The sequence below is a fragment of the Theobroma cacao genome, chromosome 7 (assembly GCF_053813885.1).
Source record: "Theobroma cacao isolate CCN51 chromosome 7, ASM5381388v1, whole genome shotgun sequence".
Classification (NCBI taxonomy): domain Eukaryota; kingdom Viridiplantae; phylum Streptophyta; class Magnoliopsida; order Malvales; family Malvaceae; genus Theobroma; species Theobroma cacao.
In genome coordinates, this window is record NC_142645.1 from 537,772 (window position 1) to 563,198 (window position 25,427).

General features: G+C 36.5%; 4 protein-coding genes across 5 annotated transcripts; 1 reads left to right on the forward strand and 3 right to left on the reverse strand.

Moving 5' to 3' along the window:
- Positions 1–173: 173 nt before the first annotated feature.
- LOC18593255 (Sucrase/ferredoxin-like family protein) lies at positions 174–4,004 on the reverse strand. The gene is made up of 5 exons (XM_007020391.3): positions 3,360–4,004; positions 1,784–1,869; positions 1,379–1,684; positions 1,161–1,244; positions 174–793 (listed from the first exon to the last, which is right to left on the reverse strand). Exons 1-5 carry the CDS (start codon positions 3,756–3,758, stop codon positions 340–342), a joined length of 1,329 nt encoding a protein of 442 aa, XP_007020453.1. The 5' UTR covers positions 3,759–4,004; the 3' UTR covers positions 174–339.
- Positions 4,005–4,843: 839 nt separating this feature from the next.
- On the reverse strand, positions 4,844–9,232 carry LOC18593256 (weak chloroplast movement under blue light protein (DUF827)). 2 transcript variants are annotated; one of them, XM_007020393.3, is made up of 4 exons: positions 8,841–9,232; positions 8,425–8,535; positions 7,606–7,801; positions 4,844–7,199 (listed from the first exon to the last, which is right to left on the reverse strand). In XM_007020393.3, exons 3-4 carry the CDS (start codon positions 7,774–7,776, stop codon positions 5,415–5,417), a joined length of 1,956 nt encoding a protein of 651 aa, XP_007020455.3. In that variant the 5' UTR covers positions 7,777–7,801; positions 8,425–8,535; positions 8,841–9,232; the 3' UTR covers positions 4,844–5,414. The 2 variants fall into 2 exon arrangements, with proteins under 2 accessions (XP_007020455.3, XP_017980164.2); XM_018124675.2 differs by having other exon boundaries at positions 8,748–9,232.
- Positions 9,233–10,163: 931 nt separating this feature from the next.
- Positions 10,164–18,449, reverse strand: LOC18593257 (sequence-specific DNA binding transcription factor ATNDX). The gene is made up of 17 exons (XM_018125142.2): positions 18,229–18,449; positions 17,203–17,254; positions 16,883–17,008; positions 16,637–16,795; positions 15,746–15,829; positions 15,537–15,665; positions 15,095–15,313; positions 14,562–14,690; positions 14,345–14,440; positions 14,029–14,190; positions 13,429–13,720; positions 13,216–13,341; positions 13,052–13,121; positions 12,555–12,618; positions 11,495–12,016; positions 11,354–11,388; positions 10,164–10,985 (listed from the first exon to the last, which is right to left on the reverse strand). The coding sequence occupies exons 2-17, from the start codon at positions 17,242–17,244 to the stop codon at positions 10,460–10,462; spliced, it is 2,781 nt and encodes a 926-aa protein (XP_017980631.2). The 5' UTR covers positions 17,245–17,254; positions 18,229–18,449; the 3' UTR covers positions 10,164–10,459.
- Positions 18,450–20,666: 2,217 nt separating this feature from the next.
- LOC18593258 (cellulose synthase-like protein E6) lies at positions 20,667–24,331 on the forward strand. Its single transcript, XM_018125208.2, has 8 exons — positions 20,667–21,007; positions 21,818–22,136; positions 22,221–22,361; positions 22,431–22,562; positions 22,660–22,872; positions 22,952–23,176; positions 23,270–23,617; positions 23,716–24,331. Exons 1-8 carry the CDS (start codon positions 20,709–20,711, stop codon positions 24,262–24,264), a joined length of 2,226 nt encoding a protein of 741 aa, XP_017980697.2. The 5' UTR covers positions 20,667–20,708; the 3' UTR covers positions 24,265–24,331.
- Positions 24,332–25,427: the final 1,096 nt, after the last annotated feature.

Sequence of the window (25,427 nt, forward strand, 5' to 3'; positions counted from 1 at the left end):
ATTAATGGGGGATTGCTGCTTTGTGCAGTACCCACTCTTGCATTTGGTGGTTCAAGGTTCTCTTACATGAAGGTCGAGCCTGATTAAAATTTTCAAGTTTAGTCATTAACATGGGAAGAAGATAACAAGCACAAAAATGGCAAAAGGTAAAAACTCAAGTAAGCTCAGCAGTGTACTTATAAGCATCACACTCATGATTCAAGCTCAATGCCTTTCATAGATCTTTCCGTAGATGCAATACAACATGGCACAACTTAGTTTATCTGATTGGTATTCAGCATACACGTAAGGCTGCTCCAAAACATCACATTTAAAGAATGCAAATATCATATCAGATTCCTAACTTAGCTGTTTATAGCAGCTATATGCAACTGCAATCGATGCAGCAGCACAAACAACAGCAAGAGCAGCATACGTATCTTCATGCTCCCAGCTCTCAAACCATGTTGGCTTCGCACAAACCTTGCGCACGGCAGCAGCTTTGCCACTAGTGAACTTTGGAATAACTTTCTTGCTGCCTTTTCTCTTTTCAGGTGTCAACTTTACTGCACCTTCATCAGTATCCAGAATATCCAAATTTTCAGGTACCACGGAGTCATGACAACAAGCACTGTCATTTCCCTGGCAACAGCTTACAAGCTCATCTTGAGACCTACGGGCAGTTGTGTTCACCTCATCTATTTGTCTTTGAGTTGCCTCTTTGGTGCTTCCTTCTGTAGTGGTCTCACCATTTACTAAGTGCCTTTCTTCTTGAAATTTCTTCTGTTCTTCTTCAGATAATCCCATCTGACCCCTGAAATAAGCATTTAAATGTCTGGTTAATACATAGTAAACACATTAAATTATATGACTACAACCTGAATCTTTGTTGTTAGGTAAGAATGTAGCCATGGTCCTATCCTAACTCCCACTGTTCACTACATGAGGTTAATCAATATATAGAACATGAAGATTTTGAATGCTTTCCTGTTTTGAATGCTCATAGTATTCTGCATCGGTCAAACTACCAACTACAACTTGTATGCTTGCCACCTTACCTAATGCTAATGTTTTTGCATATTTCATTCTTAATCCTCTTATATATCCTATCCTACATATGAAACCTACACCCAAAGAAGGGTTGGTGTAAAATAGAAGCATGTTGATGCCAGAAAAGTCACCTCCACAGCGAGTCTACAATTTCTCCCTTCCCAATATGCCACTCGAGCAGCGTAGGTACGTCATCTGGAGTAACATAACCATACCTGTAAACGATATAAAAAGGAAAAAAAAAGAGTTAAGCACAAGATTTCCATAAAGCAACAGGAACTAGGCTTGCTTAATGAACAAATTAAGGAACATTCGATAAAATAGCCAGTGGAAGAGAGATAACTCCTACCAGTGTCCCGTGACATCTCCATTGACATTTGATCCAAATATAATAACATTTCCTGCATACTTATGGCCACCAATGTGTGAGCATGGGCTAACAGACACTCTACCTTGAAGACCATACAATTCTATCTCTTCTTTGAATCTGCTAACCAGTGGAGGTCCACAAACTCCACAGCGGCGATCTCGGGATCCATGAGAACAAACAAAAACATATGATCCGTCTAGTCTTTCAGGAGTTCCAGGCAGCCACTCACCATTCTTGACAAGAACTTCTTCAACAAACGTGTCAACATCGAAATGGGTCAATCTCCTGCATCCTTAGCTAAAACTGAAATCAGTATTAAAATGGAAAACAGAGGAGATAAATTAAAAACATCTGAAGAAACCTCAATGGGAGCTTGCAATGGACCTGTATCTAATCATGTCTGGAAATATTAATACATCTCCATTTGATGTCTCAGTTCCATCATGTCCCTCACATATTGTTAAGCGGGTCTAAAAGAAAAAGAGGAGAAATAGATAAGGTAAGCATGCTGGAAAGTAAAACTCATACATTCGGGCGATGCTTGTGAATAAATTCTTATATAGAAAATGATTATGCACCACAGCAATCCATCCAAACTTCAAGACTAATGAAAAGTCCTACAACATCAGATAAACCAACAGCCAGCTATCACATCATTTAGCTTTCTTCTAAAGCATGTCATTTCAGGGTGAAATCTTTATATCTGTTCCTGTGGATAAAAGATTTACAGTGCAACCAAAAGGGAACACTTCATTGACTCAATGTGCTGTCCTCAAGTGATATAAAGGGAAAATTAACTCCCACCTATATAATACCAGCATTACATGCCTGTGTAGATACGCTTTTATAGTAGCATCAGGGACATTAAATGTAGAAACATAAAAGAAACATATGTTGAAAGATGAAAATGTATGTTGAACAGTTAAAAGCAGCAACTGTACAAACCAAAAGAAAATGAGAAAGAAACTAATTTCTTTTATTTGGTTCCATTAAATTAAGCAAGGTGTATTTACACATTGTGAAACTCAGAGTCATAGATTATGTTTATTAAGAAACCACATCAAATCCCACGTTAATAGACGCAGTGTGCATTAACACATCAAAATCCAAATCATTCTGATTCACAAACCACCAAAAGCACACCTCAATACATAAACCAAGCCTACATGAGATGACAAAAATGAAGCTAAAAGAATATTAGACTGCAGAGCACCGAATCACTTCTAAACACACACAAGCCACCAAAAACAGGATTCTATTTTTCTAGAATAAAAATCCTATTAAATTTTGAAATGACAAATTTGAGCTAAAAAGAAGACAGATTTCATACCCCCCAAAATCACTCCTAAAGACAGCCATATAGCAAAACACCAAACCAACCTATGTAAAAAGGAAGAATTTGAAACTATAAACTCAAGAAAACACATTTCCCTTTGCAAGAAAATTTAGAAAACATAACAATCCACAGGACAATAGATCCCAATTTAATTTACTAAAAAGTGACATCAAAATGACAAGTTTGCAGCCAAAAAAGATATCAAATTACTTCCCTTCAAGGCTCCAACTCTCCTAAACAACGACTCCACACTTCAAGTTACAAAAACCAATCTGAATCAATGTGATTTGCTGTTGAAAAACAAAAAGGGCAAAACCACAGAACCAAAATCTAAATCCAACTCATACATAAAGGCCCACTAAAGAAACCAATTAATACCCAATTTAATTTTCTAAAAATGGAATTCAATCCATTAAAAAGAACCAAAATTCTACATTTTGAGATCACTCAAAAATTAAACCAATCCACGAAACAACAAAAACCCACTTAAATTCACCTAAAAATATAAAAAATTAACAAATTTGAAGCTTCCTCACTTTGATATCACTCGAAAAAAACAAAACCAATCCGGAAAAGCCACTTGAATTCACCAAAAAGATTTTTTTAAAAAAAAGGCAGACCAACCTCTTTGTTCATATCAGTCTTCCTAGCCAAAACCGCAGCAGACAACAACCTAGGCAAACGATCAAACTCAGCAGCCTCGATTCTAGGAGGCCAAACGGACGGGTTTTTATAACAAAGAAAGACGTGGCGTTGATAGAACTGAACAGTGCCAGAGATTGGAGTTTGCTGTCTAAAGTCAGGCCTTAAGAAACCAAACTCAACATCACTGCTACTGGGACCAGCTGCCTCAACAGCTAAGAGACCCTCGTTCGAGTAACTTCCAGAAGCACTTCCGATGTGGGAAGTTGGGTCTTGGAGATAGCTATCAAGGTGGTCTGAAACTGTGATTGGAGATGAGGATGATGATGGGTTTGCGGAGAAAGTTAATGGGTCTTCTCTTTCTCTGCTACTTGACATCATTTCAAGGCACAAAGACAGAGAGAGAGGGGTTTTAGAAGAAGCAAAAACTTTTCTTCAGGGGAGTGAAAGGAAGGGTTTTTTTTTTTTCTTTTTTGGGTTGGTGAAAGGGATGGTTGGCTTTTGAGAGAGAGGAAGAGGTATCGGTATTTTTTTGAGGTTTTAAGTTCCAGGCTTTCCAGTGGCATGGGAAAGACTCTTCTTTTATTTTCAAGGTGTGGTTTTCACAAGAAAAAAATTTAGTCTCCTCATTTTCTTTTGTATGAAATTTTCTTTCTTTTTTCTGGTTCACAGTGAGACTTTCCAATAGTTTTGAGGGAGGGGTTTTTTGGACTATTACTGCCTGTTTTGTTTTGAGGTCCTTTTCAGTTATTGAGTTAATGTTTTTGTACTTTTCTTGTTTATGGCTCTTTTCTTCATATTTCTATGCTAATTATTGAAAATTTAGGACTATTTTCTATTTTCTATTGACTTGAGAGTTAATGTTTTTTTGTATTTTTCTTGTTTACATAAGCCTTGTCCATCGTCTAAGCAAATTTTCAATTTTGGGACTATCTTCTCTTTTCCATTGACTTGAAGAGTAAATTACACTTGTCCTGCAGGGGGGCCATGAGGGTGTTTTTACTTCATTTGTCAAAATCAAGTGTTAGGAGAGGAACAGGATTTTCTTTTCCACTTTCCATTCTTTGCCAGCCATGTCAATAATTCAAAAAAAGAAAAAGGTTCACGTGCTGATACAAATAATTGAGATTGAGAGACTATGGTACTCATGATATTGGATTTTCTCTCATTTAAGTTATCCCACTATTGGTCATACTTTTATTATAAAAATTGAACTAGATTCACCTGCCAATTAAAATGATGCAAATTAGACTACTTTTCAGGCTTGTAATCAGGAGGTGAGGAACCTGTGCTTTATCGCCTTAAAAACCTTTTTAATAACTACCATGTAACTTCCCATATTGTCTATGGAGGAGTGACTCCTGGGCTGCAGATGGTGGAAAGCTGGTTTCCACCAAACCCCACACAGAATTTTCATCCACCAATAGCTTACGTTGAAGCAAAATGATTGATTTGTTACATCGATCTGACAAGGAGAATGCTTTCATTCTTAAAGTTGGACACCAACTTAACCACCAAACCCAACACTGAATTCTCATCCACCAACAGCTTACGTTGAAGCAAAATGATTGATTTGTTACATTGATCTCACAGGGAGAATGCTTTCATTCTTAAAGTTGGACACCAACTTAACATGTTCACAAGGTTTACACTAACATCATGGAGGATTGGATGCATTTGATTGATCTCAAGGATACAATGAAACACAATGGCCAGCTGTTTAGTGACCAATGCCATCAAGGCTAAATTTGCTTACTGCCAAAGCTTCATCTACATCATTGCTGTCACATTGCCCTCGATGAGCCATTGGCACCTAATACACGAGCATTCATTTCCATTGCTAAGTCATCGATTGATATGCAAGTCATACACACAGATGTCAGTTTCCCCACGTTGCTTGCAAACTAGGCCTTAGATATTCCACTTTAAATTCCTCAAACAGACAAGAATAACAGAGATTTGTTCTCAGATGTACACACAACCAAACATGTTTCTCTCAACCATTGATAAATGTACAAAGATCTGGCAAATGCAATGTCACAGAGCCTTCTCACCAGGCAGATAAGAGGGAGATCCACCCTCAATTTGGTTCTTTTTTCGATTGAAGATCCCGCTGATATTAGGTAAAAGTACCTTCTTTGAGACAGAAGACTTCTCTTTTTCCAACTTTCGTATCTGAACAATTTTCTCCGGCGGGTTCTGCTTCTGAATTCTGTAGTGCTGTGGGGATGATTCTGCTGACATCTGTGCTTCTGCCAGAATCCGAGATGCAGCTTCAGCTGCTTTCTTCTGTTCCCTATCGCGCCACCTTCTAAGTTCTCCCTCCACTGCCCTCTTGGCTGCTTCAGCCATCTCTGCCCTCTTCAAAGCATCTGCAGTAGCAACCTTCATGTCTTCAATCTCTTTCTGAGTTGCCTCTAACCTCTTGAGGGCCTCATTTTCACTAGCCTTCACAGCTTCCACCTGAGCCATGGCAGCTGCCACTTTCATCTCAGCTAAATTATCAGACTCTTCAACTTTACGGCTCAAAGACTCAAGCTCTTCCCTGGAGATAGTGATATTGGCTCCAGATTCAGAGGTTGAGGCACGTGCTGCATTAGTTCTCTCAGAAAGCATCTTTATCTGATCAAGCGCCTTGGTCTCAGCTTCTTTTGCAGCTTCAGCTTCTTCCAGAGCAACTCTCAGCTGCTGTTCTGCTTCCTCGAGTGCAATTCTTGAGGCTTCAGCTTCCAACCTTAACTCCTCAGCTTCCTTCTTCATCTCTTCTGCTTCTCGCCGTGCATTTTCTGCTTCCACCAATAGCTGTTGGAGGGTTGAAATCATTTCTTCACAGGCACCTCTTGTTTTGGATTCCTCTGTAAGGAAAGCTTCAAACTCAGCTTTAGTTTTTCGAAGCTTGACATGCAGATTCCCAGCAATGGACTCTGTTGCTGCTTCCTTCTCCTTCAGTTCAGAATGCTCTTCCTTCACATTCTCTAGCTCCATCTTAAGAGACTCCGCCAAACTTCTCAAGGAGTTTTCCTCTTCAGCAACTTTTTGCAGCGACTCTTTCGCACCATCTAGCTCTGAAGTAACAGTTTGCACAGACTCCAGATCAGAAGCCTTTGCATTTTCCATCTGCTTCTGCAAAGCCCCAATCTGATTGACCGTTTCAGACAGTTGTGCTTCAAGATTTCGTGTAAGCTCAGGGTCAAATTCATTCTTTAAAGCAAGCAATTTCTTTGTCGACTCTTCCAGGGAAGCTTTATATAATTGCCTCTGAGTATCCTTTTCAGCAAACATTTTAGCTTGTTCTTGCTGTGCTTCAAGAGATGCAAGCTTCACTTGTCCGATTGATTCCTGTACAGCTGAAATCTCCCGAGAGAGCTCCCCAACTTTCTCCATGTTAACCTTGGCTGCATGTTCAGCTTCTTCTGTTTGGTTAAAGGCAGCAATTTTGGCTTCTAAGGATGCATCACAATCCTGACGAACCTTCCTCAATTCTTGTTTTGCAGCATCAAGTTCAGTAATCACAGTCATGTATTGTTCCCTTGAAGTTTCCAAGTCATGGTTCCTAGCACCATCAGGTCCAGGGAGAATACTAGAATTTGCTTCTTCAATCAGCTTTGCCTGATTCTTTGCAGCTTCTGTAGCCTTGATTGCAGAATCTTTTGATTCATTAACAGTTTTGAGTTTGTCAGTTAAATCTTTAACCATTCTTTTAGCCCTTTCAAGCTCTACAAGTGCTTGAGCCTTGGTTGTCTCGGCATTTTCTAGTTGCTCCTTTAACCTGTTCAACTCTTTTTGTGCCAGGTGAAGCTGTGTCTCCTTGGCCAATACTCTCTGCAGCTCAATAACAAATAAGTTTTAGCAACAAATAGCGAGTTAAATATTAATGATCATGCATTTTCCACATAACTAGATTTCTATAAAATCTAACCCTGAAGTTCTAATTTCGAACTTAGTTATAAAACAATGACAATATAAATACACAATGCTTACAAAGATGGCCCAAAATGCACCTTAACAAGGTCATAGTTGCTATGTAGGTTTCTCGGCCTTCATACAAAATTCATGATCTGAGCAGCTCGAATTTTTTTTATATATAGAGATAAATGAGAATAGGAAAAAGAACAACTTGAATGGCCATAAATATCATATCCATATCCCAAAAACTTAATATTACTAAGCCTTAACACAATATTTCAAGTGAAAGAAAGAAAGAGAAACTTCCGAGAATCAGTAATACCTCTGCAGAATGAGGTTTTGCCTTTCTTATGGCAGGTTTTTCCCCCGAGAAAGCACCCTCACCAAAAAGAGTGACAGCATCTTTAACAGATTGAAAAGGTGCACTAGTGTCTATCTCTCCCACTTCCACTTTTGGAGAGTCAGTGGCATTATGGCGTCCCTTTGCAACCATAATGCTTTGTTTGTTTATAATTTCTCTGAAATTAAAAAAAAAAAAGAAAGAATTATTGGCATGAATCAGATATAGGAAGACAGGCTTAGGCAGCAAGAGTTGAGAAAGCATGCAACATGCCTCAGCAGAAACATCACGAACAACAATCTCAAAGAATATTACTCTGTACTCTCCTAAATGGCCAAATGATTATTCGGCACTATTTACAAATCTCAGGATCTTAACAAGATGCGCTGATATGAATTGCTCAAACACAACTAGAACAGTAATATCAGGCTGGGTAAAATCCTCACGAATCGAAAGGGTTAGCAGCTTTAGAAGCAAAATAAGATTAACCCGGTGCACTTGATGAAAGCCATGGTCTCAATCTTTCCTAGATTGAAAAGTAATGCCTGAATGGTTTCCATGTAATGACACTCATACAAGTTAAGAACAACCAAATACTAACAGTAACAACAACTGTATAGCATAACTTAACATTTCATGAACCCAAACTTTCGAGTCTCGAAAGATTATTAACCAGAAAATCCTTAAGCAAAAATTCACTACAACGTGAATGAAACTAAATTTCCAGATAAAAAATCAGTCAACATCATCAAGATTTTAACATCGTCATAGCAATCACAACATAAGTGAAGCTAACCATACCTTAAATATCCTTGTCAAGTCTTCAACCAAAAAGACTAAGTAAATCACCTCCTTGTCCTTAAGAACACGAAGCTTTAATTTCTTTTTCCCAGAAATTCAAGCCAAAGAACCCTAGCTCAACATCAAAGAAAGAAAGAAAGAAGGAAATATCTTAAAAAAAAGTTTGAATCTCTTGCTTTTACTAGAATTCAAGAACATGACGAAATTGATATCTCAAGTCAAGGAAAAAAATGAAATGAAACGTAAAACAAGGTTTAATAAAACAAACAAAAATCATATAAAAAAACAAAACTTGGAAAGCACAACAAGAACAAAGAACTTACCTTTCAACAGCTAAACCCAATAAAAACAACAAAGACCCTAATCAAAACCCAAAAACAAAAAGCTCATCAAAGGGTCAAAAATCAAAGAACCACCTTCTCTAAAAGCCTTTCACATCTTCATGATCATCTTCTTTGATCTCCATGCAATTCCTTCTTTTACTCAAAGAACCTTTCAATATTTCAACCCAAAGACCAAAACCCACCAAGAAAAATCCAAACTTTTGACAAGAATCTCCCAAGAAAATCTGACAAGAAAATTTTTCGTGGCCAAAAAATAAAAAGTAGGCTTCCAGCAAAAGAAAAATATTGTGGGTTTTATTCAAAAAGGGCTTTACTACCTTCTTTTTTTTTTTTAGTATTTTTGAAGGATTCGAATAGTAACTATTGCAACTTAGAGAGAGAAAGTTTGAATATTCAAAAGCTGTTTGAGACAAAATTTTATATCAGCAAAGACAGCGGAGAGAAAGAGAGACAGAGGGGGTGGGGGGGGGTGGGGGGGAGACTGTTTCCTTTTTGATTGAAAGAGCGACAGACAAGAGAAGTGTGCTTTTCAAGGTTGTACTCTTTGGACAGTTATGTAGAATGTTTCAACATGAAAGGGTAGTTCTGTCTGAGAGATACTTGCTAACGGGAACAAGGGCAAGGTACTCCACGTTATAGGCTGGACTGATTTGATCGAGTAGTGACAAAATGACAATGACCAAAAGAGAAAAAGTGGTTTGAGTTTTGGTTTATGGCTCCCAATTGCTTGCTGTTCCCATCTCTCCCATGAGTCATGTGTAATTGTCTTCCTCCCTTTTTGTTTTCTTACTAGAATCCTGCTTTTTTACACATGCAAATTTGCAAATATTTTCATTTTAGTAACCTTTTTTTTATATATAATAAAAAAAATCACTCTAGTTTATAAAATATATATGGATCTCTCAAATATCTCGAACTGCAAATGATTTGATCGATAATTTAACCAAAACTAGAATGCAGAAGAACCATGATATTATATTGTATTGGTTATATAGTTTGGAAATATAATGAAAATCATTTAGCCCTTGGGGTTGTTGACATTAGAGACAGACACTGCAAGTTTTGGATTGAGAGGAATATCAACCATGGCCTTCTCAGGTGGTTGGTAGGGCAGCATGACCATGTAGATGTCCTCAAAGGACACATTAAAGAATCACAATATGTATCTCTCTCACAGTACAAATAGTTTTGTATGACCTGTAAATGGACCCAAGACCAAGGATGCATGCATATCAGAGCATAATGTACTGTTTGATTTCCAAATCTAATGATCCATAAGTAGTAACTACAAAATTTTTCACATTGCTTTTTACTAGAAATCTGTTAACTCCCACTTCAATGTACATTGGAATGTCACTTTCCTTGATGAGGGAAAAAGGGAAAAAGGAAAAAGGGTTACCTCAAAACTTGAAGTTCACATTCTTTTCATCAAGGTTATGGTGTTCACAACTCATTTGAGTGTCCTAAAAGTAAGTCCACCCCTTCCTACCAAGCTTGCTTTTGGTGGTCTTTTCCCATGTCAGAAGGGGCGACTTTAGTTAGTGAAGGTCTATGATATATGCCCTAAAGTAATGGAAAGAGGAGGGATGAACTGGATTACCAGTTATAGGGGAGCTAAGGAGATTGAAGCTATACCGGGTTATATTTCATTGCCAGGGGCAAGAAAAATGGTAAATCAACAAGACTGAAATTTATTGAGGTCGCAACAAGAATATTTTGTTTGAATCCCACATCACTCTCATTACCCCAAATTTTGTTTCAGCCTCTTCAAATGAGGTACCTGTGGCTTCAGATGGGTAGGGTAGCTTCACCCATTTGTCAGCCTTTAGGTCAACGGCATCCACAACACACGTCCCTGATTCCTCCAAGCTCTTTCCACACCATTTACCTTGAACCTGGTGTACTTTTCCCTTACCAATCTCCTCACCTCGTCCATCTACAAGCACTACAAACTGACCTGGCTTGCACTGAACAAATTCTGCAGCACCAAAATCAACAAATTCTGGAGCCTCTGGGTTTTCACTGGTGCTAATTCTTGACATGCTTCGAGTGCCTCTGGTATTTGAGGGGGCAGCCTCTTCACCAGAACTATCAGGTGCTTTGAATGGATGACCTGGTTGTGGCCCACCTTGCTTTCCTGCAAAAGCATTATCAGGCTCTGGAGGGGGGCGAGCATCCTTACTGGCTCGTGCAAGCCTGGCCTTTCGATTGTTGAGCCTGATGACAGTACATAAGACAAATTAGTTTCAACAGGAACTAACAGAACTTTTAAAATGTGCTGCAAAACTGTAAACAACCACAATCTATTAACTGCTAAAAGCTAGCTACGCCAATTGGTGCTTTTCAAGCTACAAAATAGTCATTTTCATTTTAAGTAGCTTGCCTTAGAAGTTCTAGGAAAGAAACTCTAAACTTTAAAGAAACACTTCAACTCAAACCAGTTATTATAAGCTTTCTTTCTTTCTTTCTTCCTTTCCCCCCAACTCTTAGTTTATTTGCATCATTAAAGAAGCTATCTCATGACCTCAGAATACATTCTAGAATTATTAGCATATAAATGTTACAAAAAGAGGTTGCTTCCTTACCAGTTCCGTAGCTGCGAACATGTAACCTCTGAGCCCTGAGAAATGAAAATAATAGTAGTTTTAGTGAAGAAAGATGTTACTTCAAGTGGATAAATAAATTAATTTACATCAAGCATGAGTTACTCGATCTATATTACGCACATGATGACATAATTTATCAGCCCACGATTGTATAGAAGCAGTATTTCGCTGCATTTCAGGTTCATCCAAAAGGGCCCTTTCTATTATTGTCACCTGTTCATCATTCATTATAGTTCGCTTCCTTTTTCTCCGTTGCTTCTCTTCAGTTTGAACAGTTTCAACTTTTTCATCCTCTCGAACTCCTGCAGGTGTACTATCTCTGAGACGCTCAACTAATTTATCAACGGCATTTTTTCCCTTTGTGGAACTTGTATCTGAACCACTTGTTTCAACATTCTGAACATCTCTGTCAATTTCTTTCAAACCAATAGGTGTTACAGATTTGTCTTTATCATCCATCATGTCTTGCCTTGTTATATCATCAGCTTGATCCATATGATTGCTTCTGACATAACACTGCTCTTCTTCTTGAAAAGCAGAATTCTCAGACATTTCCTCTTTCAGGTTACCATTTCGGTTATTACGATTTGGAGGTTCCCTTCTCAGTAAAGGAGATGAGCACCCCCCTAGACTTCGATCCTCCTATCAGTTATAAAACATTGTTGAGTGTTGGATTTAAAAGAAAAGGCAAAATGAAAAATAAGCAAAAGGATTTTCATGTGCATCAATGCCAAAATAATAGCCTTTGCCATTAAAAACTGCAATTGAAACAATTAAGTATAACCAATTTCAGTGGTCTTCTTAAAAGGGAAAAAGTTCAATAGTCTAAAATATAATTGGAACAAAATCTGTCATATTTGATCTGTCATAGGCACACAGTTTAAGCCAACTCGGCACTTAATATTTAAATTTGTTATACCAAAATAAGGTTCTAAATGTTGTAATTAACCATAAAACCAATGAACTTCCAGCATTCACCTAATGATTCTTGCTGAAATATTCTTTAGGAAACTAATTCTGAAAAATCGACTTCCCAAATTTACTTTTCCATATCTTTCCGGCAGAAGCAGATAGTTTCAGAACTTAAAATATAACAAAGAAAGGAGATAGGTACCTGCCACAGAAGAGGGATTGGAGGTGGGAGTAATACTAATCATTCAACAAGATATAGAATGTTTACCTGAACTCGGTTTTCTTCAAATTCAGCAGGGTTTATCAGTGATTGTAATTGGTCAAAGAATACCCTGAAAAAAAGGAAGTTGCTTAACAAGAGAAATCAATAATATAGGACAATCCATTAATTCAAACAGAGAAGATGACAGAAATGACCCCAAAACAGGGATCAATATGAATGTTGCAAACGGAGGCTTTGGAGGGTTATAGTTGCAGGAAAATTAAAGTTCTAAGGACAACCTTAAAGGATGGCTAATATATGAATTATATCTCAAAGTAGCACATAAAAACGAAGGCTGCATGCCATGAGTTTAAATTAAGGTTTTGTTAGTATAAAGACTCATGCATGTGTGTGGTAACACAAACATTTTTCTAGCACAGTTTGGATGAAAGTAGTACTCAAATTTATACATGATGGCATAATATGGCAAAAATTGTCAACAATTTCTAATACAACTTTAAGAACTTAGCAGGAATTTCATAAGCCCGGAAACTTCAGATCACCTTAAGAGCTGCAAGTCATCCTCATTCAGAAAAGTGGGAATTAAAGATTCCGCATGACTTAACAGGGAACCTACATGAACAGGTTACTTGTAAGGAACAAGAAATAATTTGTAATTATGTCCTACTTGGAGGGAAAAGAAAACAAAGCTCAACAAGATATTTACGCAGGTTCCTGTAAATAGCAGCAGCCTTTTGTGGACCAGAGACAAAGACAAAACTGGGTAATAGCTTAGATGGATCGTTTCGCAAGCATCCAAGAAATTTGTGAAGGAAGAGGTTCCTCTCCTGCTCTGTGGATTAAAACAGAGAATTCAATTAACATAACAAAAATTATGCAAATTTCATAGAAAACTTGCATCACTCAAGTGGAAATTTACCTTCACAGATGTTTGGAACAAAACAATGGAGGTTTGCAATTACTTTGACAAATAAAGATGTTCTTTGATGTACATAGGATGCTTGAGACGTGTTGTTATAAATAAAATTGAAATACAGATCTCTTGTATTTGTTAGGTCTGATGATGAAAGTGACTCTAAAGCCCATCCAACTGCAGGAAATATTTCATAATACAGGGTACCATCTTCTTCCCTTACAGGGAGATCAGCCGAACACCACATGGATAGAAAATCTCCATGAGAGAGTGAAAATATTGCACTCAAAAAGTCAGTCTGAAGGAGCATAAAAGAGGTAGTCAAAAACCTTAGTATAAAGGATCCAAAAACCATAAGAGAACACCAAATGTATCAAAACTACAAGTTAATCCAGCAGAAAATTTGCTACTTGCCACAAAAGTTAATAAGATTTGGGTTCTCTGGGAATTATATGAGTTCCAATAAAAGAGATGTTATAGCTATTATACTCTTTGGAAATACCATTGCACCAGCAGTCACAGAAGTAATGAACTAGCAATTTTCCAAAAGCAGGATAGAAATGAAACCAAAGGAAAAAATTCCGAAGTCTGATCATAATAACTTACAAAGTGCACAGTGATGTAAGATCGAAAGTTTGAATCATCAGAGAAGATATCAGCTAGACGCATTGCATTAAGTTGCAGAAGCCCCATAGGATAGGTTCTATCAGAACTAGCAGTGAGCTGCTTGGGATCTTTACTGAGTCCAGTCTTCAACAACTCAAGGACCTGTATCATTATAATTGTATTAAAGACAAACATCCAGGAAGTGAAAAGCAGGCCTTAGAAGAGAGAGTCCAGGACACAGATCATTAGAAAAATCTGAGTATGATTCCCACTCTAGCAAAACAAACATAACTTGCATAACCATCAGAAAACAAACCTCAAGTGCAACAGACTTTGCCAAATCCAGGCTTCCTGGAGAGCTGGCAACCTCATCAAGATAAGAAATGCTTTCTGCTTCACACAAATTCAATAACTGCATAAACATGAAGTTTTATTCACATAAGTGTTATATTAAAAAGGTGCTGCAGAAGATTACAAAGTAGCTTAAGCAACCAAATATATAGCAAAAACAAATATCCATGCCTAGGACTTACAATTGACAGAACTTTAGCTTTCATCCTAGATAATGCAGCCATGACCGTGGAAGATTCTACAAAATAAGGTGCATGCAACTTCAGGATGGATTGAGCCAGAAAAAGAATACCACCCTTTCCGCATAGTTCCTGAAGGAGTAGCAACAACAAAATTCCATTGGTCTAAGATATCCCAAAAAATCACAATATTAATCTCAAGAACTACAGTCAATGAGACTCAAAACTTCACATGGATCTCATAAAAATCTCCCATGCATATGTTGACAAATTATAATGAGTACACATCAGTTAATTGCAACCATGATTTTTTTTTCTTGCCAAAATGTAAACTTTAACATCTTAGATATCAGGGTTCTTTTGACTAACAACCTTTCTCTCTTGTCTTCCACACGTGAGTGTAGTTAAGAATTCTGACACACCATGGTTACAAGTTTTAGCCACAACAAATTGTTCCTTATAATACTAAAAGAAAATTAAAGAGGTAGTATTCATAATTCCAGATGAATAGATAAATGAAATGCTAGTATGCAAACCTTATTCCTCAGTAAGCGCTCCCGAAATGGTTTCTGTTGGCACAATAACTGAAGGAACTGTAAAGAAGCCTCACATTGTTGGCAAAGATAGTTAACTATAAATTCAGCAGTTGGACTCAACTTTGCACAGATATCAGTATGCTCAGCAGACAGCTTGTTTTGGAGAAACCTGACAACTAGATGAACAGCTCTGCAAGCTACATCCATAAACATGTCAACCTGCAATGAAATTTGGATCAATAAGGTGTGCAGACATGTTGGACTGCAGATTTATTAAGACTATACAACTGTCAAAAATTTCTAAGGAAGTGGCATGTAACAAACAGAAGAACATATGCCAAAGGTTCAATAACCAGCATAACAATTCCATAAACATATAACTTCATCTAACCCAACCCGTTTTCCTCATAATCAGTTCACAATAATGTTGACTAAGTTGTACCTTAGGATGTGCCACTATCACTAGAGCCAGATCTTGCCACTGTGAAGATATACATCCAGTCAATAGATACAGACTGCATGCCACAAGTGCTGAATGTAAAAGAGGCACAGGACTTGAATTATGGATGTCCTACGACATAAAAACAAGTTTGAATAAAGATAAAAATGAATTTGTGGAAGATAAGACATAAAAAAGGATAAAAAAAGAACCTGTCTGTAATCATTGAGAACAACCAGCACATAAAAGACCAGATCAATCAGCTGTTCTGATACTTTTACATCATCAAGCAAACTCTGTAACATTATGAAGCAAAAAAAGATTAAGAGAAAAGAAACTTACAGTATTCCAGAAATCTTCAAAAATTCCTACATAGTAGATAGGCTGATGAAAAAGACAGAAATGAAGACACAATTCAAAACAGCACCCACAGAAGTAGAGTGAGTTAGGACAAAGAAGGGACTTCTGCAATTAATGGGTACAATCTGCAATATCCGAATTTGAGTCTTTACAGTCAAGGGCATTTCATAGAGCAAAGGTGCAGACTAGACTTGTAGGTCAAGTACCTTAGAAATTTGCAAGAGGTTCCAAATTTAATCTTGACTTAACCAACAATTATGGGGATCTCAAGTCATGGGTGAGGCTTGCTATATATATATATTAAGTATCAATACAGTCACTGGAGCAGAATATAAGAAGTTGTACTTCAAGTGATAACTAAGAAGATTTCCATTCTTATAACTAAGTCCAAAATCCAAACCTTGAGAAGTGAAAACATGCAGGCAAGTAAAGAAACTTAAGTTAATTACTTTTATTTTTTGTGGGGGCAGTGACGTCAATTAAACCAAAAGCCCTTAGTTCAAAGCTAAGCAGTAAATTATTTATCCTAGAGTATTTCTCTTCCTGCTTTCCCCTCATTTAGATGTATTGACACAATTTTTCAACAGAATACTGAAAAGTATGGAGCTTCGTGCAAGGATATTGATTAAAAAAATTGTCCCATTACAATTTGTGCCAAGTCCTTGTCAAATGCAAGAACAAAAACACAACAATAATGGAACAAATACAACAAAATAACAAGATGAGGGATTACTAAGAGCAACCTGCTCAAGTTTAGTGTGGCGAGGGGCTAATTCGCACAAGGAATGTAAAAGCCGGATGCCACATAGTAAATATCGGAGCAGCGCTTCATCTCTATCAGATGACATGAGCACTGCAATAAGGTGCAAAGGAAGACATCCTGCAAGTTTTTCCACATCAATCTGAAAGATAGCACAATTTAATATGAGATGTTTCAGTGAAAAAGCAAAACTATGACACTACAACAATAAAAAATGAGGTGGTTGTACCTTTACTTCTGATCCTTTTTCAGTAACAAAGTGAATGGTAAAATTTTCGGAGTCTCTCAGCAACTTATTAATCTCCTTTGCACTAAGCCCATGAATCTCCTTCACCACTGAAATCAAGTCAATGGCCTGTTCATATAAAACCAAAACACATCTGAGTCCTTGACGGAGCTTAAGCTTTTTCTTGGTTAAAGAATAGAATAAAAGGATCTAGATAAAATGGACAACTGGGAAAGGTTTTTCTTTTCTATTTCTTTCTAAACAAGAGGGAGAAAGAGAAATCTTATGCAAATACAACTTTCACTTCAGATATGAACACCTACCTGTTCAACACTGCATACTGCTTCTTCCTTGCCTTGCCTCATATTCAAAAACCTAGCAGCAAGCAAAAAACATATGACTCAAGACTAAAGAGCATAAGCAATACTAAGTGCATAAGACAACTACGGCAATTGCATTCCACTACTTCAATTAGCCTGAAAAAGCATAAGGAATTAGTAAATGACAGTCCCACCAAAACGAAACCCTGAGAGGAATGAACTCAAAACAGCCCTGCCCTTCATCAATACTATTATTGCTAAAAGTTCTGCTCTCAAAACCAGAATCTACAGTCTTGGCTAGTGAGCTCAACAGGTAGAACCAGACAATAACCCCTATGCCCAGAGCTTGACTAATCTAACAAAAAAGAAACCTACTCTAAGGAAAAACACGAGTTATAACGAATTCCCCACTAATGCTCCTCAAAACAGTCATTTCTAAAAAAGACTTCAACCTTGAAAGATTTATCACACCCTAAAACTTCCTAGCGCTTCCAAATTTAGTCCCTAACCAAAAAAAGAAAAAAGGTACAGTTCTAATCAATTTTCAACATCCCTAAGTTTTGCTTTTCACTGAAATGGCTTCCAAGATAGCTAAACATGCATCCTACATTAAACAAGGAAAAAAAAAACCATAAATATTTATCACACTTTGAAACTTCCTAGTGCTTCCGAATTTAGCCCCTAACCAAAACAAGAAGAAGAGGTCTAATCCATTTTCAACATCCCCAAGTTTTGCTTTTCACTGAAACAGGTTCCAAGATTGCTAAACATGCATCCTACACTAAACAAGAAAAATACCACCACAAACACAAAAACCACCTCATTGACCCCAAAAGTCAGCATAATGAAAATAATTAGAGGCTAAAACCCAAACCTTAAAACCTCCTCCAAAATCTTTCAAGATTGAGAATGAAATTGAAAAATGCTACGTTCATTAAACAAAAGCAAACAAACCCAACACCCCAGGATGAAACAAACAAAACAAAGTAAGGAAAAACGTAGAGAAAGAAACAAACAAAGAAATCTTACCTTGAAGTGAAAAGCCTTATAAAAACCCAAATTGGAATCGAATAGGAAAAAACCCTAGGAATATTTTGAAGGGTCAAAATCGAAATAACCCAATAACCACCATGGGAACAGCTGCTCTTTTCCTTTCCAACCTGCCCCAGAGTTCGTTTTTGTGGGTAAAGAGAGCGAGAGAGAAAGGGGTTGCTGCTTCGCAGGGTTGTACGTGACGGGAGATGTGTAACTTGGACTAGTAACCAAGGGTGGACTTGTCCAAAAGAAACTAGATAAAGAAGCTTTGCCACGTGAGGGGGGATAAACAAAGACTGCCACGTCAGTAAAAATGATTATTGAAATATATAAAATAATAATCAGGTGGAAAATATATATTTGTTGGGCCGTAAAGGTGTCCATGGGTAGGAATGGGCCGGGCCTTACCAGCCTTTTCTTTCCAGAGTTAAACCCGACCCGATCCGAACCCATTTATAATGATTTTTTAAGTAATTTTAACAAATTATATTATTTAATTAATCAAAATATGGTATTGGACCGAGTTCAAATTTTAAAATTCTTAACTCAAATCAAATTAATTAAAATTTTAGCTTAGTTACAATCCGAGGATTAAGTCGATGTATTATGCCATATACAAATATTTTGTTTTTCATATCAAATAAAATTAAATTGATTTAAAATCATTTTTTGAAAATCGACAAAATCGACCGAAACTATTTCAAAGCCAATATTTCAATAAACAAAATGATAGAAGTTTCTAATAATAAACAAGGTATCTTGGCAACTCGTCTTGTATCCCATGTGGCGGCTTTGATCGACACGTGTCGATATCAAGTAGACTATATGCCACACACACATATAGATCCTTAGGTTATATCATTTTCAAAACTATCAAGAGTTTTCCTAAATATCGGATAATTTACGTTACGTGTGGTAATGAATTTCTAATTTTTTTCGAAAATGACATTCCATTTATGAAAAAGCATTGACTTAAAAGAACTTTTGTTTTTTCATGATCAAGAAAATGGGATTTGCAAATTACGAAAATGGTCGTCAATCATAAATAAATTTTTAAGGTCAAGAGTCGAGAGAGGAAGATTCGTTTTTTTTACTTTTTGAATAAAAAAAATCATGTATCAATCACTTAACTATATATCGTTAATTTTATTTGAGAGAAAAAAAAACTTATATTATATTATTTGAATAAAAGGGTCTTGTATCAATCACTTGACTAAATATCGAAATAGTATTTTAAATTTAAGATAAGGAAGGCCTGCAAATTTTGTCTTCCGAAGGCATGAAAATGGCCGACAAACCATTTTTAAGATAAGGGGAAAAAGACAGGTTTATGGTCAAGCCAAGCACTTATAATCCTTAATCCTTTACCTAAACATGCTTATATTATTTATTTAAAATAATTAAAAAAATTAATAATCGTTCGACTTAATATCAATCGGTGTTTTTTTTGTTCCCGAAACATATAATGTGGTAATTGACATGATCATAGAAAGATTGATATGAAATATATCACGTAATTAATGCAAATAAAATATATAAATTCATATTGGATTTATGTGTTACATAAAAGGATAATTTTTTTATATATAATAAAAAATTAAATTTTAATTATATAATTTAAATATTTTGTTTTATTATTCAATCCATCCTTTTTTTTAACTATTGTTGGAAATAATTTTATATCTAAGTTTATGGGTCAAAATGCATTGGAAATCCACAAACTTCCAAAGGATGTGAGAGTGGAATGTGGAATGATTAATGATTTGACTGACAGAAAAGAAAAATTAGAAGGAGAAAAGTGTTAATTTTGAAACTAGATTCAGGGGGGAATTTTGCAATTTTAATATTTTATGAGGAAAAGTTTTGAAATTTATTCAATGAGATTGGACGGTTGCAATAATAGACTTTAAATTTCTTACTCTATTGACTAATTAATGCATACTGGCGGCCATTCATGGTGGAAATATATATATATATACACTATGGTCCCCCACCTAAATAAAATTATCACTTTTGTCCTTCTCGAAATATGCTAGAATTTTAACTGTTCTCTTGTTTTCATTTCATTTTCTTTGTTTAATTTTTTATTTGTAAACATTTAATAGTCCTATTATTTCCTTAATTTTTAATATTAATTTGCATTTTAATATAATATACATCGTAATCAAAATTTTTGTTTTATTTCCGTAAAAATCAAAGAGGGATAAACATTTAGCGAGATTGGTTATACTTACCACAAATTAAATAATATAGTGAAATTTTATAATTATTTCGAGAAAAAAAATCTCGACTTTGGAATGTATTATTTGTTCTATTATCGAGAGAGATTTAATTATCTTCATCGTTTAACCGAGTCAATAAATAAAAACAAAAACAAATAAAAATCTCTTTTGTTCCCTCTATGAATGATATATATATATACACACGTAGGTACCTTAGCTACCATGTGCTTGTGAATTATCGAGAAAAGAGAGATGGGAACATATCAAACAGTACAAGAGAAAGAGAAAGCTTTGGCTCTTTTTGAGACCAAAGAAGCAAAGGGTAGACTTGCTTTTAGGCTGTTTTCTTCCTCCATATTCATCGGCATATGCTTGATATGGCTCTACAGATTGATGAACGTCCCTGCAGCAGAGGAGGGAAGAGCAAGATGGGGTTGCTGGATTGGTATGTTCATGGCCGAATTCGGGTTCGGTCTCTACTGGATCCTCACTCAAGCTATTCGTCGGAACGTAGTCCGTTACTTTCCTCTCAACGAAAGACTCCCCCGAAGGTTCGTCTTTAACTCATACTTTTTATATATATATATATATATATATATATATATATGTATACGTGTATGTATTTATATATGTTAAAATGATGGATGATAAGTTTGAAGAAGATGCAGGGTTTGAATAGTTGGTGATATTGATTCTTGCTTAAGTAGATAACTATGTAGCATGTGTTTGAGATCTTAAAAAAATATTTAATTAGATATTAATAGTTTTTTAATGTTAATGAATTGGCACTTTATGTATTTAATAAAAAAAAATACTAATATTAGTAAATAAATAATTTGATCCTAAATCTTGACGAGAGTGACTGGTAAAAGAAAATTAAATTAAATAAAAAAAAAGAAAAAATTTATTGGGTGAAGTGCATGATTCCATAAAATTGGGTGGCTTGTCTTTTCAATGCCAGACCTTACCTGTTACAGAAGGGATAATGATTTTCTAAAGTAATAAGGTTTGTTTTATCCTTATAATCAAGTTTGTCTTTAATCTAAACTCTTAATTATGGTATTTTTTTAATCTAAAACTCTTAATCTTTTGTTGAATATAAGTAAATTTTTAAAATTTTTTATTTATATCGAAACAAACTTTTAATTTTAATGACAAATTAATCGATATTAAATTTAATAACAAATGGTATTTTTAATACACGTAAGTAGCTGATGTGGCAGACATGTTTGAACACGTCAGCTGCCATGTGATTACGAAACTGGTTATCGATAAGAGTAAAAAACTGAAATTTCAGTCCACGTGGACAATTGATGCGAAAAATGTAAAATTGCGTCGGCTAATGATCATTACGTTCACAGCTCCGACGACGGCTTACCGGGAGTGGACGTTTTCGTCTGCACGGCTGATCCGACGCTAGAGCCGCCATCTTTGGTGATCAACACCATCTTATCAGTGATGTCCTTGAACTATCCTACTGAGAAACTGAGTGTCTATCTCTCTGATGATGGTGGATCTCAGCTTACCTTCCATGCTCTCATGGAGGCTTCCCATTTTGCCAAGCATTGGATACCATTCTGCAAGAAATTCAATGTTGAACCAAGGTCCCCTGAGGCCTACTTCACCCAGGATTTCGATGTTCGAGACACTGTAAATCCTGAAGAATGGATGTTCATCAAGGTAAAATTCTTCTAAAGAATGAAACTATGGTGATCAAAGAAGCTTGCTGATAACAAAATTAATCGATTTTCTTATGTTTTAAAGAATCAATATGAAGATATGAAGAAAAGAATTGAAGCAGTCACTGACAAAGGGTGTGTTCCTGAAGAAATAAAGAATCAACACAAAGGGTTTTCAGAGTGGAATGCTGATGTAACTAAGCAGAACCATCAGCCCATTGTGCAGGTAAAGATTTTAGAATTAAATCTAGTTGTCTTCAAGAATTTTCTTTTGTTTTAATGTCGTTTTCTTCAGTTTGTCATTGATGGGAGAGACACAGATGCTGTGGATAGTGCTGGGTGTCGATTGCCCACACTGGTTTACATGGCAAGAGAGAAGAGACCTGGTTGGCCTCATCACTTTAAAGCAGGAGCCATGAATGCACTGGTAATGCTGCTCTTCTGTAGGAAGAAAGGAAGTAAACAAGAACAAAATTTGTTCTTCTGCTGGTAGTTAATAATAACTAAAAGTTTCAATGCTGCAGATAAGAGTGTCATCAGAGATAAGCAGTGGAGCAATCATCCTCAATCTGGACTGTGACATGTATGCAAATAATGCAGACTCAATAAAAGAAGCACTTTGTTTCCTCATGGATGAAAAGAGAGGACATCAGATTGCTTATGTGCAGCATCCACAGAATTACAATAATATTACCAAGAATGATCTTTATGGAAATTCTTCCCCAGTACTTCACAAGGTTTGTGTTAACTAACAACAATGTGGACTAGCAAATGTTTGGAATATGTTGTTGACTGATTGCTTTTGATGATTTGAAGGTTGAACTTGCCGGAATAGGTGGTTTTGGTACAGCCTTGTACTGTGGCACCGGCTGCTTCCATCGACGAACCAGTCTTTGTGGAAGCAAGTATTCCAAGGACTATAAAGGGTTATGGAATCTGGAAACTAGAAAGGATGATACAAGAACAGTTAGTGAACTGGAAGAAGCATCAAAAGTTCTTGCTAGTTGTGGCTATGAGCAGGGAACTCTGTGGGGAAAAGAGGTATATATATCTCTTTTTCTAAGTCCATGTTTCTTGTTCTTCCTTCCTGGTGAATTTGACTTGTGAAACTGATCATTGTGAATGATTCTGCAGATGGGATTGGTATATGGTTGTCCCGTGGAAGACATTGTTACCGGCTTGACAATCCAATGCCGTGGATGGAAATCAGTTTACTACAACCCAGATAATAAGGCTTTCCTTGGTGTTGCTCCACCCACCTTAGATATAGCTCTTGTTCAGTTCACTAGGTGGTCTGACGGAATGTTCCAAATTTTCTTATCCAAATACTGTCCTTTCATATATGGACATAACAAGATGAAATTGGGTGCTCAAATGGGATATTCTGTTTATCTGTTATGGGCTCCATTTTCCCTGCCTAACCTGTATTATGCAATTGCTCTTCCCCTTTCTTTGCTCCATGGCATTCCCTTATTCCCAGAGGTATATACAAGCAATAATTTCCTGCATTTTCTGTCTTCTTAAACCATTTTTCCAAGTCCAAGTACAGATTATAAACTTGTCTAAACTTTTCCTGTCAGGTTTCAAGCAGATGGTTTATACCCTTTGCATATGTCTTCCTATCCAAAAACATCTACAGCATAGCTGAGGCTTTGATTTGTGGAAGCACATTCAAAGCTTGGTGGAATCTGCAAAGGATGTGGGTGATTCGGAGGACAACTGCCTTCTTCTTTGCCTTCATTGACTGCATTGTCAGGCAATTGGGATTATCTCAAACAACATTCTCCATTACTGCCAAGGTGGTCACTGAGGATGTCTCAAAGAGGTACCAGCAAGAGATCATGGAGTTCGGGAGCACCTCCATTATGTTTACTGTCATATCGACATTGGCAATGCTAAACCTTTTCAGTTTAGTTGGGGTGCTAAAGATGGTTTTCTTGGGAGGTTCAGAGTACAAAAATATCGAAAAACTGATCTGTCAGGTTATTCTTTGTGTGCTGATGGTTATGGTGAATGCACCTGTGTATGAAGCACTCTTCTTTCGTAAGGATAGGGGCAGCATACCGGTTTCAGTCATGTTCAAATCCATTGTTGTAGCTTCATTGGCATGCCTTTTGCCTCTAAACTAGAACAAAATCATGTGGTATTCTTACCATGAAGTTTCTGTAGTAATATGAAATATCATTTTTCTCCTCAGCTCTTCCTCTTTCCCTTTCCTCCCCTCTAAGTAGCTAGGTGAATTGAAATTCATGGAAACAACTCTGCTATGGGATTAATGCCTCGGGAAAATACTCTAATGAATTCTCCATCAACAGGATTGTGGAAAACTAGAATGACTGGCTCTTAGCAGCAAACTGACTGCAGCAGCAAAGATTGGACCAGAAACAGAATCATCTCTGCCATTGCTAACATGCTTGATTATTGGATTTCGGGCAAAGAAAGCAAATGGCTAAAGCTGGCACAGGCCTGGATGGAAACATAAATGCCAATAAGGAGTAAGATGAAGAAACTGCAGGGTTCACCTAAGCTGAAATCAAGCTTTTCGATCATTGCATCAGATTGAGTAGATTATTAGGCTCACAGCAAGAATGCCCATCAACATTTAGTGCCTTCAAAACAGTTTTCCTTCTGCCTGTAAGTAGATTTCAGGTTCACTGCTGCTCCAATGGGTTACTTCCATTACAATTGGAGGATAGGATTGGCCAAAGAAAAACGAGGATAGAATGTAAATGGATGAATTTGTATATTTTCACACTCATAATTAACTTATCTAGCTCGTTAAGGTTACTAATTTCTCGTCAACGGAAAATTTTTATGAAGAAAAGATGAAACGACTAAAAAGACTTGTCAATGTTAACTTTTTAAATTCGAACTGAAAAAAGACAAATCAAGCTAATCTGAAAGCGAAAGGAAGTGAAACTCAATAAGAGAAAAATACGAGAATTAAATCCAATCATTCCATTATATACTTTATTTTATTAATATGAATATAGACTATACAAAAAATAGGTGATGAATTACAAATCAATTCGAAAAAAGAATAAAAAATAAATGAGATAATTGTAGTCTTTCATTCGTGTTCTTTTTGAAATTTGGCTTAACCCCAGATTTGGGTTATGGTGTACACAAATTGTTTGTCATGAAGCTGCCATGTTAACTACTATCAACCTGCTGGCTTTGTCAGATTTGTTCAGAACTTGTGTGGAATGCAGTGATGTGAAGTTTGGGGGTTCTGCAATGGGTTGATCCCATGTCCCTAGACCTTACCTGTTTTTATTAGGTAGCTTATTTG

Excerpts from the sequence above, each read along its gene's own strand:
- LOC18593257 (XM_018125142.2), bottom strand. The coding sequence starts at position 17,244 with ATGAGGCAAGGCAAGGAAGAAGCAGTATGCAGTGTTGAACAG. Across the intron at positions 15,830-16,636 it reads GCCACACTAAACTTGAGCAG|AGTTTGCTTGATGATGTAAA; the intron begins GTTGCTCTTAGT and ends ATAATGTTACAG. Across the intron at positions 12,017-12,554 it reads TTGAAGAAAACCGAGTTCAG|GAGGATCGAAGTCTAGGGGG; the intron begins GTAAACATTCTA and ends TATAACTGATAG.
- LOC18593255 (XM_007020391.3), bottom strand. The coding sequence starts at position 3,758 with ATGATGTCAAGTAGCAGAGAAAGAGAAGACCCATTAACTTTCTCCGCA. Across the intron at positions 1,870-3,359 it reads AGACTGATATGAACAAAGAG|ACCCGCTTAACAATATGTGA; the intron begins GTTGGTCTGCCT and ends TTTTTCTTTTAG. Across the intron at positions 1,245-1,378 it reads GGAGATGTCACGGGACACTG|GTATGGTTATGTTACTCCAG; the intron begins GTAGGAGTTATC and ends TATCGTTTACAG.
- LOC18593258 (XM_018125208.2), top strand. The coding sequence starts at position 20,709 with ATGGGAACATATCAAACAGTACAAGAGAAAGAGAAAGCTTTGGCTCTT. Across the intron at positions 22,563-22,659 it reads CAGGAGCCATGAATGCACTG|ATAAGAGTGTCATCAGAGAT; the intron begins GTAATGCTGCTC and ends TCAATGCTGCAG. Across the intron at positions 23,177-23,269 it reads GAACTCTGTGGGGAAAAGAG|ATGGGATTGGTATATGGTTG; the intron begins GTATATATATCT and ends ATGATTCTGCAG.
- LOC18593256 (XM_007020393.3), bottom strand. The coding sequence starts at position 7,776 with ATGGTTGCAAAGGGACGCCATAATGCCACTGACTCTCCAAAAGTGGAA. Across the intron at positions 7,200-7,605 it reads CAAAACCTCATTCTGCAGAG|AGAGTATTGGCCAAGGAGAC; the intron begins GTATTACTGATT and ends ATTGAGCTGCAG.